The sequence below is a fragment of the Hibiscus syriacus genome, unplaced genomic scaffold (assembly GCF_006381635.1).
Source record: "Hibiscus syriacus cultivar Baekdansim isolate YM2019G1 unplaced genomic scaffold, ASM638163v2 tig00110657_pilon, whole genome shotgun sequence".
NCBI lineage: Eukaryota > Viridiplantae > Streptophyta > Magnoliopsida > Malvales > Malvaceae > Hibiscus > Hibiscus syriacus.
This window is the reverse complement of record NW_024062817.1, coordinates 129,514-149,784: the sequence shown is the minus strand read 5'-3', so window position 1 is coordinate 149,784 and position 20,271 is coordinate 129,514. Positions and strand designations below refer to the sequence as shown.

At 36.4% G+C, this 20,271-nt stretch overlaps 2 protein-coding genes across 3 annotated transcripts; one reads left to right on the top strand and one right to left on the bottom strand.

Annotated features, from left to right (window-relative positions):
- The first annotated feature begins 8,562 nt into the window (after positions 1-8,562).
- Positions 8,563-9,677, top strand: LOC120137394 (CTD small phosphatase-like protein). Its single transcript, XM_039153147.1, has one exon. The coding sequence runs from the start codon at positions 8,577-8,579 to the stop codon at positions 9,528-9,530; it is 954 nt and encodes a 317-aa protein (XP_039009078.1). The 5' UTR covers positions 8,563-8,576; the 3' UTR covers positions 9,531-9,677.
- A 1,978-nt stretch (positions 9,678-11,655) lies between these two features.
- On the bottom strand, positions 11,656-14,296 carry LOC120137398 (BES1/BZR1 homolog protein 4-like). Of its 2 annotated transcripts, XM_039153152.1 has the most exons (3): positions 13,948-14,294; positions 12,061-12,791; positions 11,656-11,985 (listed from the first exon to the last, which is right to left on the bottom strand). In XM_039153152.1, the coding sequence occupies exons 1-3, from the start codon at positions 14,161-14,163 to the stop codon at positions 11,982-11,984; spliced, it is 951 nt and encodes a 316-aa protein (XP_039009083.1). In that variant the 5' UTR covers positions 14,164-14,294; the 3' UTR covers positions 11,656-11,981. The 2 variants fall into 2 exon arrangements, with proteins under 2 accessions (XP_039009083.1, XP_039009084.1); XM_039153153.1 differs by lacking the exon at positions 11,656-11,985 and having other exon boundaries at positions 12,057-12,791; positions 13,948-14,296.
- Between the last annotated feature and the right edge of the window lie 5,975 nt (positions 14,297-20,271).

Sequence of the window (20,271 nt, the reverse complement as noted above, 5' to 3'; positions counted from 1 at the left end):
CCTGTATATGGGACCCTAGATCAAGTTTGCAAATTCTTAAATGTACTCGTTGAAAAGAATGTGAATGAATGTTGTGTTGCTTGTCATATGGGCAAAAGTCACAAACTCCCCTTTCATTCATCAGATTCGATTTATCATATCCCATTTCAATTGGTTTATACTGATTTATGGGGACCTTCACCAGTTGCTTCTAACGGGTTTAGGTATTATGTGAGCTTTGTCGATGCGTGTACACGACATACTTGGCTATATCTATTGCGTGATAAATCCCAAGCAGTATGCTTTTCAATTGTTTCAACAGCTTGTAATCACGCAGTTTAACTCGAAGATTTTAGCTGTGCAGAGTGATTGGGGAGGTGAATTTCGAAGCCTCTCTCGTGTTCTTCAAACAACTGGGGTTGTGCACCGTGTAACTTGTCCACACACCTCCGACTAGAATGGAGTTGTTGAGCGAAAACACATGTACATCATTGAGCTTGCGTTAGTTTTGCTTGCTCAGGCTTCTATGCCTATCACGTTTTGGACCTATGTTGCAACAACGGTTGTTCATCTCATCAACAGGTTGCCTACAAATGTGTTGCATGGGCTCTCTCCATTTGAGTCACTGTTCCATAAGAAGCCTGACTATAGTTTGTTGAAGGTTTTTGGCTGCCGATGCTTTCCACACCTTAGACCGTTTAACCATCATAAACTGGAATTTCGTTCACAGCCGTGTACATTTCTTGGCATTAGTCCCCAGCACAAAGGTTTCTTGTGTCTCGAAAAGAATGGGCGAGTGTATGTGTCTAGGCATGTAAAATTCGATGAATGGCATTTTCCATCTGCAACTAAGTCTGGTCATAGTTCGTGCAGCTCCTCTGAACAAATCAGTCAACCCATTGATGTTGTAGTAGATATGAATCGGTTACTTGCTGACAATGCAGGAGTATCATGAAATCAATCTACTCTTGTGCATGAGCCTGAGAGCTCAATTGCTGGTTCTGCTGGTTCCTCGAATAAGATTGAGGAATCATTTGAGGCTGTGGATCATGATGAGACTGTTGCACCTCATATTAATCATCATCCCATGTTGACTCGCAGCAAATGTGGTATCTATAAGCCCAAGGTATACACCACTGTTCTTGATGACGATGTTCCATCTAATATTCATGATGCATTAATGTCACCTAAGTGGGCGGCTGCTGTCCATGCGGAGTACTCGGCTTTAATTCAAAACCGAACTTGGAGTTTAGTTGAGCTACCTCATGATAGAAGTGTTGTTGGCTACAAATGGCTATTCAAACTAAAAAGAACCCAGATGGTTCTATTCATCAATATAAAGCTCGCCTAGTTGCCAAGGGTTTTTCACAAGTTCCTGGTCATGATTTTGTGGCCACATTCAGCCCAGTTGTTAAGTTTGCAACTGTCTATGTGGTGCTAGCAATAGCAGTGGTTAAAGGGTGGTCTCTACGACAAATAGATATCAATAATGCGTTTTTGAATGGAGATCTAGCTGAAGATGTTTATATGCAACAGCCCCCTGGTTTTGAACAGCTTGGGTCCAATGGAGTTCCTTTAGTTTGCAAGTTACAGAGAGCTTTATATGGACTTCACCAGGCTCCTCGAAACTGGAACGATAAACTTAAGAACATTCTACTTGAGTTGGGCTTTGTGGTGTCAAGGGCTGATACGTCCCTATTTGTACGAGTTGTGAATGATTCGTGGACGTATATTTTAGTATACGTTGATGATATAATCATCACTGGTAGTTCGAATGCTGATATTGATACTGTTATTAGTATGCATAAGAAGTTCTCTCTAAAGGATCTTGGAGCACTTTCGTTCTTTCTTGGTATTGAGGTGAAGAGGAATGGTGCTGGTTTAGTCCTCAATCAAAAGAAATACATACTCGATTTATTACAGAAAACGTATATGCTTCAAGACTCTTCAACCTGCACATATGGTAGTTTCTATGAAAAATTCTGGGAAATGAAGTGTTCTATTAGACAATGCACGTGATTATCGAAGCATTGTTGGTGCTTTGTTATATGTGTGCCATACTAGGCCTGATATAGTATTTGCTGTCAACAAGGTGGCATAGTTCATGCAAGCACCTTGTGAAGAACATCTGGTTGCTGTTAAGCGCATCCTACGCTATCTAGCTGGTACATTGGATTATGGCTTAGTTTTCTCGTCTGAGCATACTAAGTTGTGTGTGAGAGCGTTTTCTGATGCTGATTGGGCAGGTGATACTGGAGATAGGCGCTCGATGACTGGCTATGGAGTGTTTGTTGTCAACAACTTGGTTACATGGGCATCTAAGAAGCAAAAATCGGTGTCACGCTCAATGATGGAGGCTGAATATCGAAGTATTGCAGAAGCTACTGCTGAAGTAACTTGGGTTGATGCCTTATTGAGTGATCTAGGGTTGCATTCACTAGATAGTCCTATTGTTTGGTGTGATAACACAAGTGCAGTGGCAATGACTGCCAATCCAGTGTATCATGCGAAATCAAAAAATGTTGACCTTGACATTCATTTTGTTCGAGAGAAGGTTGCTGCTGGCAAACTGAAAGTGAGTTATGTACCTGCTGATTTTCAACTTGCTGATGGATTTACCAAGCCTTTAGCTAAGGCGTCGTTTCAGGTTTTTCGAGACAAGGTCCATGTCCAACAATGCTTAGTTTAGAAAAGGAGAAGAAGAAAGACGGGAGAATATTAGCATATTGAGATTGAGTGTGAGTGAAGTCAGTTTAGTAGTGATATCAGTTAGTTGAGCAGCTGAGCTGTATGCATGGTGTGAGGTTGTTGAGTGTGTGTGTGAGTGTGAGTGTGAAAGTTAATAGTTTGTTATGAAGTTGTTACAAATCTGTTATGGTTGGCTGTAAACAAACTATAAATAGCGTTAAGCCCTCACTGCAAAGTATGAATATAATGAATTTGTTTACTGAAATTTACTTTAAAGTGTATTCCATCACTTAAATATATGACTGAGAGCCTTGCATTAGGGGTGTGCATTATCGGATATCGGATATTATCCGATCCGAATTTTCAGATATCCAAAAATTTCGGATACCTAAAGTAATGATCTGTATCCGATCCGAAAAAATGGGATATCCGAAAATTCGGATATTCGAATATCCGTATCCGAATCCGATTTTTTTTTACAAAAAAATCAACATATTTATTTGATTAATGCCATAAAAATCAACATAAATTAAAATACATATAACGGGTCTTTCTAAAAAACATAGTAAAAACAGAAAAATAATAGGACCGATCTTCACAAGATGTTCATGTTAAAAATACCACACAAGAGTATCAAATCTAACATGAAAAGCTTCTTCATCTCCTCTTCCTTTGTTAAGCAGTTCTCTTCTCTTAAACCTTTGTTACTTGATCTATGTTTGATAATTTTTCGATATTTTCTATAATTTTCCGGCATTCAACATGAAAATAATTAGTTGAGTTTTAACACTCTATTATAGCGTATAAATCAGGGAATGTTGTATCCTTCATTTTATAATTACATCGATTAAACCTAATTCACTTCTAAATAATAAACTATCACGACGCAATAACAATTTCTTCTTCTTATTTTAATTATTTTTTATTTACCATATTTATTTTTACATGTATCTCTATAAGTGAATATCTTATTTGGTCAACTCTTTGATTAATTAGTACATCTCATCTCGGATAATATTTTTGTTAATCCTCTTCATCAAATTGTGCGAGTATTGTTCATTAATCATCTTATCCAATTTATTATAGTGCTATCTCAAGATTTCTGATATTACATAAACCGAGGCCTGAGTTGAGGGATCATTGCTGATATTTAAAGAACTGAAGGAGTTGATTGTACACAATATCCTTGGCATTTATACCCATTATGAAATCCGCATGTGCATAATCCTTGAATCGCGGGTTTTTGGATAATTTAAAATTAGATTTTGATTGATTCGTATTTGATCCGAAAATTCGAAAAAAAATTCGGATACCCGATTCGAACTATCCAAAAATTGAAAAACGGATCGGATATCCGAATTTTCAGATCGGATCAATGGATCAACGGATCGGATCAGTCAAATCAATTTTTTTGTACACCCCTACCTTGCATTTCATGCAATAGGTCTGATTCAGTTATTTCTTTTATTTTGTCCTCATAAGTGAGACACGTGTCATCACCTAATTAATTTAATAAAATTAATTAAAAATAGTAACGAAGAAAGAAAAAAGTGATGCAAAAATTAAAAATAATAATAAAAATATTTGACATGTCATGCCACATCATATTAAGTTTTTAACATGAATGTTACCAAATTGAAACTTAAACTAAATGCTATATATGATTTTAAAAAATAAAATTTAGGTATTAAAATGAAATAAAAATTATAATTTATATACTAAATATGTAATTTACACTTTTAATATTTACTAATAAGAACAATTTTAGTTAATAATATGGTTTAGTGTGTCACATTAACAATATGTTTCGATATGCGAAGTTTGTTTGTCGTAAAAATTTTCTTTTTCATTGAATTAATCCAATCCCACTATGTATTTCAAATGTTGATAGTTCAGAATCAAATTATGTTAATTGGTAAGTATTAACGATATCAAACCAATATAATATAAAATCATATTTTCAAAAGCACGAATTTAAACCAACAACCAGTTAATTTTATGGGATGAGGTACTAGGTCCCTTAAGTAAGGTCAGGAGTTCGAATCTTGACGTTTGCGAATTGAGCAAACTGGATTGGGAGGTCGACCTCACTTCTGTAATATCCGATCTAGATTAATCGGTTAATAGATAGGATATTAGTAATTAATTAAAAAAAATGAATTTACTAATATCTCTTTATTTAATAGAAATACCTTTTTAAAGTCGATCCGTAACCCTCATAAAAAAAACCATGTGAATGCAATATTAACGAAACTTTGTTCAATGCGCATGCAAAAATCCCAACCCCTAGGCCCTACCATTAACACGTGTTGTCCTTCGATTATCCGTTTCACATTAGGTTCTTATAAATTATATTGTTTAAATCAGTGAAAGACTAGATCGTCATAAACTACCCAATACATTCAATATATATTTTCTTTAATGGAAAATAATAATATTTTTTCCAATTTCATATCTATTACATACCATGCTTTTAACTTTATAAGACTTTGGGCTTTGTTTATTTTTATAGGTTTTTTTGGCCCAATATCTTATGCGGATAAAAAATTTAAGGTATTGGGTCTATTCAATTTTTATTTAACAAATTACGACATTTGTTACAGTTTGTCTGAAACTCGTCACCTCGAAGTGATGAGTTCTTTTGGATATTATTTTTTAATGATAAGGACTCATCACGCCGATGTGATGAGTCCATTAAATATATATATATATTAAAAAAATTTAAAAATAAAATTTATAAAATAAAAAATTCGATAGAACTCGTTACGTCGAGGTAACGAGTTCCTTTGAACTAAAAAAGTAGTCGTTGTTCAATAGGCAGACGGGCACTAATGATCAATTTCGGCCGGACATTTTGAAACACTAGCCGTTTATAGTCGTTGGGGTTTAAGTATAATATGGGTTTGGGGTTTTGGTATTTCACCAAACCTTAAATCAATTTTTTTTTTGAAAAAAAACATATGTTGTGCAAAAATCTCGAAAAATGGCAACCCAAGTATATATGTTGTGCCTGGATAACGTCCATGTTTCGTCGATCCAACGTGGACCAGACGACGAATGGAGTATTCGTAGTCGGGGGATGACAACCAGAGAAATGCATCAGCGGATGATGGTATATCTACATCAATTCAGTCTATTTTCAACCATATTTTTACGTGGCTTCAATGTGTACCCGACGTTGATCGAGTCTCTCATCAAGTGTTGGCTTACCAACTCGTTGTTCCAATGAATAAAGCCCTCATGGTGAGGCAAAACATTTACGACCCCCGCGACGTTTGTTTATCAAGTCTTGGGAAAATGGCCACCATCCGACTTCATGAGGGGCTATCGGGTAATAAAAATGTGGTTGGAGTCCAAATTCCAAGTCACAGAAGAGTCCACCAAGGCGGAGATTTTTTCTACGTCCCGAGCATTTCTTCTCCAAGTGATCAGAAGGACATTATTACGTGAAAAATCCGATAATTTGGCACACACCCATTATCTACGATATTTGGACAACTTCGTTGTGTGTCGGAATACCAGTTGGGGCTCTGTGATTTTGGCCTTTCTTTACCGGTAGCTTTGCAAGGCTGCAACTGTCCAACGTGGTTGAAAAGTTGATGTGACAGGCAGTATGTTACTGCTATAGTCCTAGGCATGGTATCACTTGCCAGTTTTGACACCGATTACAGACGCTCCTGTTGAGTTTCCGCTGGCTGCAAGGTAATTGTTTAGCTTCATTTATTTAACCTTATTTTAATCTCAAAATTTTATTTATTTATTCTTATTTGTTTATAACATTTTTTTAAATATTTTATATGGCGTCATAAAATATCAGAGACGAAGTTGGCGGGTGTCGATGCACGAAACATAAGGATGAGGATCGATATTGTCGATTGATTCACAGTATGACATACGCTATTTTTTAATCTTTTTAACTTTATAAATACTAACTTTGATATTTAATATTTACAGTTCTCGTGGCTTCCGTATGTTGACGAGGATATCAACATCGTATTGCCTGCGTAATTTTTAGAGGGTTCCCACTTATGTTGTGTCGTGACGCCGTTATTAGACCAAGCGATTGTTGAGTGGCACAAGACTGATAGAGTGATGCGTCAGTTTGCAGCGCACCAGTTAATTCCTATGGAATTCGCGGTTGATATGGACGCGCTCCATACAATCGATATGCGTAGGAAACATGATGAAAATTGGCCAGTGCGACACGCTTACTACATTGACCTATGGAATTAGCGTGAACTATCACTCCCCCATCGTCATGACATTACACCGCTAGACTTAGATTTCGACCATTCCCACTATCTCCAGATTTACGAACAAAATGGTAAATCATATCACTCGACACCAGAAGAGAGGGCAGAATGGAAACATCATTAGTCCACACGTGCCAAGTCCAAGTCGAAGAAGAAAGCATCGCCATCATCGTTGTCATCGTTTTCCGCTTCAGCATCTGTAGCGAAAGAGTACTATTACACCAATCAATTCCTATGAAAATTACGGTTGATATGGACGCGCTCCATACAATCGATATACGTAGGAAACATGATGAAAATTGGTCAGTGCGACACGCTTACTACATCGACCTATGGAATTAGCGTGAACTATCGCTCCCCCATCATCATGACATTACACCTCTAGACTTAGATTTTGACCATTCCCACTATCTCCAGATTTACGAACAAAATGGTAAATTATATCACTCGACACCGGAAGAGAGGGCAGAATGACAACATCATTAGGCCACACGTGCCAAGTCCAAGTCAAAGAAGAAAGCATCGTCGTCATCGTTTTCCGCTTTAGCATATGCGGCGGAATAGTATTATTATGCATCCCATGTTAGTTTCGGTTTCAATCTTCCATTTCATACTTCAGTCGAGACTTGACCGAATTGGGTTGAAGGTTCATAGGATGCACTGCAGTACACTCAAGCATATTCGACAGAAGACGTGGTTGCGGGTGAGTGGGACCATATCCTATATGGTCACAAAAGGCAAGTCGAAGCAGTTACAACAATGATAACGTCAAATGTCATAAACCCATCACCATATTTTGAAGGTGGATCGCAGAGTGTGTTGGGTACACATCCTTGGAAAGACAACGGCGATGACGATGATCAAGGCCTACGACCGGCGTACTCGACGAGCCCCGCGGCATTATCATTCAACCACTCGCGACATTGTCAAGAACTTAGAAGACATAATAAATTGATTTTTACTTTGTAATTTTCATGTAAAAAATTATTTTTGACATTTATTTATTTACTTTGTATTTTTAAAATTTAAATAAATTAAATTTTCTTTTAATTATTTTTTAAAATTATCTCCGGCTGAACTCGTCACCTCAAGGTGACAAGTTCCTTTAACTGTTACTACCCGTTGTTGCCTGTTGTACAATGGCCCACATTGGGCCCATTACGCATCACCTCGGCAGACTGTAGCAAATGTCATAGTTTGGTAAATAAAATTCGGGTAGGCCCAATACCCTAAATTTTTTACCCGTCTGGTATTGGGCTAAAAAAACCTTTTGTATAGGTTTGTGAAGGCCCAACTCAATCCCTAAAACTTGAATTATTATTTTATAAATTATTCTAATTTTTGTTTCATTATTTATAAGTCATATTTTTAGATTTTCACACTTTTTTCACGAAAAATAATATAATCTGTTCACAAACAAACTCCTTTTTAAATTATCAACCCGTCATTAATAAAATAAGATACATAAAAAGTAACGGCTTCCAGTGTACACTAGTTTCTAACCAAGCTCTCCCACCCCGAACCTCTCAATTCCATGACCGTTACACCGAACCAAAATTTTTAAAGCATAATGGGACCCTTACTGATTCCCGTTATGATCCGAACCGAAGAGAAAACCTCCACTTTTGCTTCCATTTTTTAAATCTCAACGAAGAAATGTTAAATCTCCATCGCCCTTTCATAATTCACAGCCCCGAAATGGTTTCCAAGATCATCAAGAAGCGATCTCCGCCGCGTTCCATCAAGCGCCATCATAGAAGAAAGACTTCTCCGAAGAAGAAGAATGTTTGTTCTTTCTCCGTCATCGCCTCCCTCAACAAGTCCATCAAGACTTGCCGCCGCCGGATGTTCAGGCTTTTCTCCAAGTTATCCCACATAGCGACAACACCTTCAGCCGCCGGAAAGCGCTCCCGGAAAGGCTTCAAGATCTTTCACCAAGAAGAAGAGTTGGATGAATCCAAAAGCAATTTCATCGTTCCCAAGGCTCTCGTATTCGACAGATGCTTGCTTCCGCCGTTGATTTCCACGACAAAAAAGACTGTCTTTCTTGATCTGGATGAGACCTTAGTGCATTCCAGCACCGACCCACCACCTAAAACGTACGATTTTACAGTGAAGCCGAGCATGGACGGCCAAATCATGAACTTTTACGTATTGAAACGGCCCAGGGTCGATTTTTTCTTGGAAGAAATTAGCAAGAAACACGAGGTGGTGATTTTCACGGCGGGGCTGAAGCAGTACGCTTCCCAGGTTCTTGATAAGCTCGACCCCAAAGGCCGGTTTATATCGCACCGGATTTATCGGGATTCGTGCAAGGAAGTAAACGGGAAATTCGTCAAGGATTTGTCGGAAATGGGGAGAAATTTGGGGAGAGTCGTCATCGTTGACGACAACCCGAATGCTTATTCTCTGCAACCGGAGAATGCTGTCCCTATACGGCCGTTTGTAGATGATAGTGAAGATAGGGAGCTAGAGAAATTGTTGCGGTTCTTTGAGTGGAGTGAACGGTTTGAGGACATGAGAGTAGCGGTCATGCAGTACTACAACGGTGGAGGCACCGTCGGCGGTGGCGATGCTGATGATTGCGAGTTTGTGCAGTTAGAACTATGACGCGTCGCTCTTTTCTTGCAAGAGTTGTAATTTTCTTTCCGATTGAACATTAGATTTTGTTCATTATGAAAGAACCAAAGTTTACAGTGTATTTTAAGATCAAATCCCACTTCTTCAATGCTATGTTCTTCAAGATTTTTGTTTCCAGATAATTTAGTTATGAAGTAATGATCCATAACCAGTTTCAATCTTTCAAAGCACAAATCTTTGGAGTTAAAGCAAAAGACTTTGGCTTCAAGTTAAACGAATTTCGGAAAATAAGATATAAATAGGTAGTACTGTATAGTATTAAATGGTAGCGGCAACTTAACATAAAGCTCATGTTATAATGGTTCTCAGTGTATATACCGCAAATTATATGTAACGTGTATAAAGTTGGTGGAGCAAGGTTAGCAAGAGATGGCTCAGACACTAGCCCAATCAAATTTGGGTAATGTGAAAGAAATCCTTGAAGCAGAACCGGCGGTTTGAGGTTTCACCCGATCATATGTTCTAGACACCATTGCATGTTTTGTGCTGGCTGTTCTAAAGGGCAGAGTTTAATGCCGGGAAAGATACTTTTTGCTGATCTCTGCGATGTGTGCCATGTGCGACTCGAGTCTGTCCAGCCATACATGATGGACCAAGCTACCGATGCTGCTTAGCTGCCGGCTCATGACATGACAGACTTGAGTACTTTGAGATTTTGGATTGATTTTCCCTGGAAGAGTCCATGTAACATGAAACTGATGTGATTGCTAAATTAAGTTGTTTTCCACATTTTTTCTTCACTAGTAAGGGTTGTGTCTGCCAGGAATGATGCTGTCAAGAATTTTACTAGAAATGCACATCTTTCTTTCTATGATGGTCTGGGAGTGGTGGTTGCCATTGTAGGACGGACTGCAGAAGTTGATTTACGAGCCATTGATGGTGGTTATACATATAGCTGCAGCAAAGGTATCCGTTGTTATTCCCAGCAAGCGGCAGCTGCTGCTCCCGATTACAATCGGGATCATATGTTTATGTCCTCTTTGCATTCTTATCGTGTACAACCAGGGTCAACGCCTCGTCCACCTGCCGCTGCCTGAACGTCCAAATCCAACTGAACATGAATCATATGTACGTGGATGATTTATAATCTTTTATACCATCATTCTTTTCAATGCTGAACCCACGGAGACCTGACGGCCACTGCTTTTGTTCCAAAACCGTCGGTCATGAAGTGGGAATTCCAACCTAAAGAGCAAAAGTAGCTTAACCGTAAGGGATGGGAAAGCTCACGAGCGGCGCCTTAGTATACGCTTAAAATAAGGCGTTACCGGTTTTGTTATTATTTTAAATAACAAAATCGGTATAAAAATGACCGAAAACATCATTATTTTGACCGATTATAATTACTTATATAGGTAAACGCGGTAGAAAAAATAGTTTTACCGAAAACATTAATTTTTGACCGGATTTTTTTACTGCGTTTACCTATATAGGTAATTGGAAACAGTCAAAATAATGATGTTTTCGATTATTTTTTACATTTTTTTATTTAAAATAATAACAAAACCGGTAGTATCTTATTTTAGCCGTATACTGAGACGCCGCACCGCAGAACAGCCAGTAAGGGATCCAAGTGTTTCTCATCTGTCCTTGGCCTTAGGAAGAAAAAAAAAAGGAAAGGTTGATTATTCTGTGCGGCTGCCGAGCAATAATTCACAAGGAAGCACCATAATTTCATTACCACAACCAAACCTTTTCTCCCTCTGTCTCTCACCATTACACCCGACATCAAACGAGGGCTTTCCGTCCGTGGACCATGTCAACGCACCATTTCTTTTGTTGTTTTCTGGAACATCATCATATGATCGGTTTGATTGACCCCATGGGATTAAATCATCATGCTTAGTGTGTAAACATGCAAGTATCTGAGTTTGTAATCATTCAAATCAAAACGCCAATATTTTTACTGTTCTTTTCACTCTTTTTCTTCTGAAATATCTGGCTCTTTACCTGTCAAAGGGATAAAGAAAAATTATTGCTTTGCCTTGCTATCATCATCGTTGATATGGATCTGTTCAAGCACCTTTCGTAACAAGAAAAGGCCAATTCATAAGCATTAATTTGTATCATTTTAAGAACATGAAAAGCAACTACAAATAAATCAGACATTCAAAGCCATTTCTTCAATCAGAAAACCACAATCATACAAAACAGCCAGAGCCATTGTCGAATGCCGCTGCTAAAGTTTCAGCTTAGAAAGAAAAGAAATAAAAAATAGACTAATGAACTTCAACTTAAAAAGGCAAATTCATAGGAATGAGCTATTTATAAATTAATAATGGGGTAGAGATTGGATGTAGAGGCTTCTGGTCACTGTACTAACTCGATTGTCAACTGGAATTCAACTCCGGATGACGGAGGAGAATGTTTTTGCTCTCTTTCCGCGGTTGCTGCTTGATGCTCATTCTCTTCCATGAAGCTCTATCTGCATCAGGGAAACATTTTACTAGATAACAAGAGCGGAATTTGAAGAATTATGCAAAATGGTTTTGTGTGTTACCTGGTTTTCGAATTTCCAAGTGTAAGTTCGAGATCATCGGCTACACATTCCTCGTGGATCTTTTCTCCTTCCCAAGGCTTCACTAACCCTGTTATATTACTGCCAAAGGCAAACTCAGCAGCAATGGCATCAGACATTGGAATATCTGATGATTGATCAACACCTGCAGGGATCGCTGGTGAGCACGTGCCACTCTGCCCGGGAGTCCACATTCGTGAACCTCTGCCTGATAGGGCCTCTTCTTTAAATCCAAACGGATTTCGGGATACAAGGCTAAACGTAGGCGATGTCGGCCCACTTTCAAGTCCAGAAAGCCATCCTGAATCAGGAAAAACCTGACGGCTGGGACTTGGTGGAGTGGAAGCAGGGAGGTAAGAAAAGCGCTGCCCCGCCCAACCCGAGCCAGCGTTCCTTTCGTCCCAGTCATTTCTAGTTCGAGGGGTTCGAGAAGTCGGAGAGCTCAATGGTGGAGTGACGGGAGCACTTATGGAACCACCCGCAAAAAAGAGATGGTGAGCAAGCTTGGCCGAAGCTGAAGATGAGCCAGAAGAAAGGTTCTTGAGCCAGGGGATTAGGGAATTGGCATCAGCGTTGCCATTGGCATTGGCCGTGTATTGGGACGAGGCCGGACTTGGGAACGAAGATGAACCAGGGCTCGGGTGATATGACGAGCATGGACTAGCGGATGCTGAACCTCCCATTATGTCCATTCGATCCACCGGTTTACATCCCTGCAGAAACACAAAATGACTGAAACAGATCAACATGCTGAAGCAACAATGACAAAAAACCCATTTCTCCGTACTTTCTCATCCCTAATGATCATGGAAAGAACTTGTGTCCTTATCGAATCGTCTATGGACATCTAGTTCGGGATTCAAAACTTGGGCAACCTATACCTCCTATCAAAAACATTGCATGAAACATCTATGTCTCTACCCTCTAGACCAAAACAAAAAGCAAACATGACAGGGCACCATAGTCACTACAACCAGACAAAAAGCTTTGATTTAAAGAGGAAACTAATATCAAAGAGACAAAGACATTGGTGTTACATAAGCATAACCATAAGCATGATACACCATGTAAACACGCTAACTCTACTAACATGTTCTCTTCTAAGCTTTGATTAATCAAAACCTACAAGCTTTTTCTTCCTTTAGAGCTTTTTTTTCAATCTCATCATAAAAGAGGAATCCAAAGATATCTCCTTTTTCTCCATTTTCCGCCATTAAAACTGATTAAAAAAGCAATTTAGAAAGCCAATAATTCCGGGGAATGTTCAAAATAATGATAAGAAGCTTAAACTGAAATGACCAAAGTGACCTTATCTTTGAGAAGAAAAAGGCGAGGGAAACCTGAAAATAGGCTTCTTTTTTCCTCATATTATTAGCTTTACGTTAAAGCAAAACTGCACTGCTAAGCTTCAATCTAGGAGATGAACAGTGTCATGTAAATAACGGGATTGCCCCTGCCTGAAAAGCTACAGCATACAGCAAAGAGCAAACCAATGCTTTTTTTGGGTGACCGAGGAAGGGCATTATCGTCTTAATAACAAACAAGTTCTGGTTAAAAAGCTGCCCGGACAAATCTTGTTCGTCCTTTTGCCACTCTCACCGAAGCCAAACGCAGTAAAAACATAAAACAGAAAAATCGAATCTTTGACAACCTCGTGCTTTGTGCTTTGCTTTCCCTTTTTCTTAAACGACACCATCACTGTTCAAAAACACCACTTGCTTACGCGGGGCGTAATTTATCACTATTCTCTACCTTTCTACTAACATGCGCATATTCAGGGGGACTTCGCCGGTACCGGCAGGGAAACCACCCATGATTAAATAATAAGTTTTCATTTTTGGTCCCTAAGAAAACTGGATAGAGCTTTACCTTTCTGTAAGTTGTTCCGTCTTCTTCGACGGTCCAACCAGCTTCGTTGCATAGAGCTTTCAAGACCTCGTTGTTGTCGCAGTGCTTGGGGAGCCTGTAGTTGCCGTACATTCTTAGACCGGCGAAGATCTTGGCGGCGATCGCTCGCCGCCTCCTTTCTCTCCGCTTGTTGTTCTCCCGTTCCTTCCACGTCGGCATTCTCGTCCCTGATGTCATGCTTTTTTTCGATATTTCCTTCCTCGAAACAACGTTGATGATCACGAAATTGTGGGACTGTGTTTTCTCGAGAAAACAAAAAACGAAGAGATGGGAGTGAGATATTAAATGGAGGAAAAACAAGTGCGAACTAAAATTAAATATAAGGCAGGAGGGTAATTTGGGCATGAACTGTACTTAGAATTACGAGGGAGCCACTTATAATGTGCAATAGCAGACTAAATCAGAATCACGTGGGAAACGCGTGGTTTGGCTTTTTTATTCAAATAAAAAAATAAATTTATAATTGCAATTCTAAATTATACATCTCACTATATTCATAAGTAATAAGTGGATATGAAAAAATGGTATTACCGTTATTATACTTATAACAAATTAGTTTGTTATCAGGGATGGATCTAAAATTATCATATATTTTAAATTTTTTATGCATTTTCTATTATAAATTTATATTTATCTCTTCTAAAATTTATAAGTTCAAGTTCACCCTCATAGTTTAAGATCTTGTGTCTATCCCTGATTGTTATATTATACAATCAAATAAATTGATAATTAAAATATATTTAGATCTAAATTAAAATAATTTTAATTGAAAATCACATATATTATGTTAAAAAAATTACATATATTAGAATTAAATTAAATTAAAACTAAAATTCATTCATAATATTTATATATTAACTCAAAATTTTAAGTGTTTAATGATATAAGGCTTCAACCTTTGTCCACTTTTTCTATATTTAAATTTTAATTTTCCATATTTATAATTATTATTTTATAATTTATACTGTAATTCCTTGAATTTCGAGTCAGTAGTTCGGGTCTACTCGAGACCCGTAAGTTGAGCCTTTTAGATCTCTCAAGTCAATTTGGATCTATGCAAGAGGGTATTTGGCCTAAGTTTAGCTCAAGAGCTAAAGTTTAGTGGTGATTTTAGAAAGGGTTTTAAATCAGAATGACCAAAAGAGTAGTTTAACCATAGTTGGTTTTAAAGGGATATAAATCTCTTATTTAAAGGGATTTCACGTTAAACCCAAAATATCACTTCTATTTTCTTATTCGCTTCTCTCTTCTTTAGTAAGCAAAGATAGAAGCTTTAAGAATTCCAAGTCTAGTTTGAAGCAACCAAGGTAATAATCCTAATCATCACTCCTTAAGCTTTAATCTAAGGCCTACCTCTTTAGTTTGAACATGGTTTTAAAAAATGGGTTTTTAGGAAAATTAAGGAATTCAAAGGATTCAAGTTTATTCTAGTAAATTTAAATTGTTTGGAGTGTTCTTACACTTGTTTTAAGCTTAAGAAAAGTTAGTAAACCCTTTTCTTATCTTTGATTAACTAAGAGGTGGCAGAAAGTTCAAGGCTAGAGGTAAAGAGAAAGTGAATCCTAGTTGATTCGAGAGGATTACTAGTAGCCAATAAAGTTAGGTAACACACTCACAACTTCATTATACCAGTTGTAGATCATTAGAAATGAGTTTTAGATGGAAAGTTAAGATTTAAGCATGTTGAGTAGAATTTCATGATAGATTCTTTAATAAAGTATTTTAGCATGTTTTAAAAGCCTTATTTATGCCCATTCATATCACATAAGACATTAATCACAATTGGAAACATCAAAGAAGTCAAAATAGAGAGTTTGAGAGGGATTTTCAGGCCCAAATAGGGTATTTTTTGAGATGGGGTATCGATACTATATGAGTCAATACTGATATTGTTATTTAGAAGAACAAGAACATGCTTAAGTAAAAGGCATTATCGATACTCATACAAAGAGTATTGATACTACAGGGTTGGTATCGATACTCAAGGGTTGGTATTGATACCGATATCACATTTTAGATTTTAATATACCATTTTTGTATCAATACTCAAGAGAATATCGATACACAGGGTAGAGTATTGATAATCTCCATAAGAGTATAGATATTACTTCCATTTTTCCCTTTATTTCAAGTTAGCAATAGAGTATCGATACACTAGTGAGAATATCGATACTCAAAGGGCAGTATCGATACCAAGGGTTATGTTTGGGCAAGAATTTTTAAAGGGCTTTAAATAATGTTTAAATACTCACAAATAAGATTACAAGTTAAAACAATAATAATGTTTAACTCAAAGTAGCAAAGATAATAATTAGGATGAAATGAGACTAACCTTGCTTGAATGCTCGGGAAACGACCAGGACACCCAAGTTCCTTTAGAAATGCTAACAAAGTCAAAAGTATAGATTCAGTCCGGATATATCCTTAAAGAATGCGTAAGGAATTTTAAGCTGACTAACTAAGGCCTATGTCTGACACTTGCAAGAGGTAGGTTAGTCGAGGGTGTAGTGTCCGAAACAGAGATTTCAGGGGATCATCCTCAGTAGACTAGAGGAGTGTGTGAGCTCCAAGATGCAGAACCCTCAACCTCACCATGATGTTTACATAGAGTAAAGAGTTAGTATACAAGTATACTCACTAAAGTAAAGCGGTAAACTTGATAGCTTAAGCCTTTCAGTGATATAGAGTTAGTATGATTTAGTTGTTAGTGTGACACTGAGCTAGTTAGCTCAGTGTTTGGAATTTGTTTCCATACATATATTCGGTGGAGTAGTTGATGAGACTTAGAGAGACTGAGGTCCAGACCCAGAGCAAACCAGAGTATGTCTTAGCGTTTTTATTGAACATGCATATTTGTAAACTTTGTTGTAAAGTTGAGTTGTAAAGTAAATCAGGAGTTGGTCTCTATATTTTTGGAATGTAAATGTTTATTTTGGGAGCTCCCCATTGTAAAGTTTATTATATATTATTTTTATGGATTTTTTTAATAAAATGGTTCTTAAAATAGTTATTTTAAAGTAAAATAAAGAAAGAAAAAGTTGGTCAAACACTCTAGTGGTTTCGTGTAGCACCCTAATTAGTCGATTGTGTGTCGTACTGGTCTAGGGTGTTATATATACTCACTCTGTCCCACTAAATATGTCCATTATTAACTCTTAAAAAGTTAAAAATTTTAAACTTTGACCATGATTATTTTAAATATTTTTTAAAAAATAAATTTTATAAAATATATATTTAAAAACTACTTGATTTAAGGTTTTAAAAATATATTTTTTCATATTTTTTTATCAATAATAAATTTTAAATAATGATGAGTCAAAGTTAAAAAATGGCCAAAGAGAAGTCAACAGTTGACATATTTAATAGGACAGAAGGAGTAATACTTTAAAATGGAGTAAACTACATCCAATGGTCACTAATATTTGAGTAAGTTTTTGTTTTCCCCACTAAAGTTTTAAAAGTAAAAAATTTGTTACTAACGTTATCGATTGTAACAAAATGGTCACTAACGTTATCAATTTATATAAAAATGATCACTAATGTTATCAATTTATAACAAAATAGTCACTCTATCGTTACCTTTGTTAAATTAATGATGTGGTAACGTTAAGAAAAAAGGTTAATATTTAGTTTTACCTCTAAACTATTGCTAAAACATCAAATAAGTCCTTAAACAATATTTTATATCTAATTTATCCCAACAACTTTCTAATTTATACTAGTTTTTTAACCCCCAACCACCACAACTATATTCGAACCACCTTACTTACAAAACGAAAACCACACTACATAGACAAATGGAAGTTTTATATTAAAGACAAATACATGAGTATTTAAAGTCATATATTCAATTAATTTTAATGTAAAAATAATACACCAAATAAACTGCATATCACACAAATTGTAAACTAGCTGGTGACAGTTCATTCATTAAAGGTATGCTAAACATTAAGCAAACTAAGATACAACTACAATGTGGCGAGTAAGGATCAGAGATACAAAATGTCTATAGCATTATAGTAAAATTAATACCTGGGCTAATAACAGTAACAAGTGAATCAAACTAATAATTAACAAATATGCAAAAGATAATGTAACGCCCCAAAATATGGGTTAGGAGTTTCGGGTTTATTCATTTGGGCTTATGAGTGAATTTACCTTACTGTATGAACCTTGGACCCAAGTGGAATTAATTTAGGCTTGTGGTGAGCCCAACAAGTGGAATTAATTCGGGAGTGATTGGGTATTTTTTGTGCTAAAAACAGAGCACCCAGGTCTATCAGTATTGGTACTGGAAGAACAATACCGATATTTGTTCTTCGTGAAAGGAAAAAACCAAGTGATTTATAAGGGCAATATCAATGCCCCTTCAAGGAGTATCGATACTCGGGGTCTATTATCGATACTCAGGTGGTCAACATCGATACTCAGGTGGTCAATATCGATACTGAGAGATTTTTGAAAATATCGAAGCTGATTTTGGTATCGATACCCAGGGTAGAGTATCGATACTCCCTATCGGGGTATCGATGCCCAAGTATTTTTCAAAACATCGAAGCAAATTACTGCTGGTCCAGTATCGATACCCATGGAGATTTTTGGACAAATTTTGGTTAAATTATTTGAGTATTTAGGTTGAGGTGTTTTGAGTTCGTATAATCCTTACTATTTAATGCAAGTGAAAACGAAAAAATTAACTCAATTCTCACCTAGAAATCAAGCAAGATATGATGATATAAGATTTGTCATGTAACACCCCCAACCTGTATCCGACTTGGATCTGAGTCTGAGGTGTCACATCAACTTTTAAACATTTACTTGTTCAAAATAATGAAAAATCCTCGTTAAAGAAAACTTAATATTATTTCAAAATAAAAGTTTTCACACTTATCAGAGCAAATACAATTCAAATCGTTTATATTACATGCCAACTACATCTAAAAGAATAAAATGCATATCAAACATTTCTTTTCTGATCTGAACTTTGTAAGGAAGATGATGACCTGTCTTGCTCCTCTCAGCTTCTATATTCACTTTCTGTAATCTGCGTGTGAAAACTCACACGCTAAGTCGATGACTTAGTGAGGCATAAAACATATAATATAACTCTAATGCGTGATCATGCATGAACAATTTCTACTAAAATATTATATACAAGCATAATACACGCACACACACACACACACACACATATATATATATACACTTCATATCATCTCATACATTCTTTTATAAAACATTTACTTATATACACATGTCATCATTTACGTATTTATCATACTCTTATATTATTATCTTTTATATCTCTTATCTCTTTACTCATATAGTCTCTTACATTCATATTATATATCTCATAACAGATTCTTATATCGTCCTATAAGTCATTTATATTCATTCACATATACATTAACATACATTCATGTATATCATGTAACAGATGCAATCACCCATAACACACATATATCATATCATACAATTCATATTACACATCATATATATATATATATATATATATATATATGACATACGTTGTATTCAAAGTTATCCCTTTATTAGCCCATGTACACATGTGAGAACTATAGATATGTAAGTCTAAAGAGGTTGTGCACTAATGCTGTCACCACAGCTCGTATAAATACACCAAAGTGCCACGTAGAATTGCACCGTAGTGCCATATAAGATTGTCCCTAAGGACCACGTAGAAAATTCCTTAAGAATCATATACATATGCCAAGGATCAAGTATGTGTCTCAAAAGACCTCACACATGTTCCAAAGAATACATATATGCCCCGAAGGTCCGCGTAGACCCTCGACTCTTGGCATGCCAACTATACCTCTAGCTCTCATGTCACATAACTGGGCATTAATATTTATGTTATCATACATTCACATATACACATAGTCTCATAGTTCCTTCACATAGCTCATTGTCATATAAATCACATATACATATAGACACATGGTTCACTTACGCGTAGAACATTTTCATATGATTCACATATGACAGAGCTTATCATATATAATTGTATTCTTTTTCATATAATAGTCATATAATATTTCATATGATCTCGTTGGTCATATCACATAGATATGTATTCAATACTCATAGTCACATATCTTATCTTTTGTTCTAATAAGTTCATATTTATCATTTAACACATAGATTTTTATTGCATATTTTATATCATATTCTTATACCACTAATTAATAATATAGTTTAGGTCAATATCGCTTAACTTATTTTGCTCTTTCACTTATTCATATAATTTCATTGCCCCAATTT

Excerpts from the sequence above, each read along its gene's own strand:
- LOC120137394 (XM_039153147.1), top strand. The coding sequence starts at position 8,577 with ATGTTAAATCTCCATCGCCCTTTCATAATTCACAGCCCCGAAATGGTT.
- LOC120137398 (XM_039153153.1), bottom strand. The coding sequence starts at position 14,163 with ATGACATCAGGGACGAGAATGCCGACGTGGAAGGAACGGGAGAACAAC. Across the intron at positions 12,792-13,947 it reads ACGGAACAACTTACAGAAAG|GGATGTAAACCGGTGGATCG; the intron begins GTAAAGCTCTAT and ends GTGTTTCTGCAG.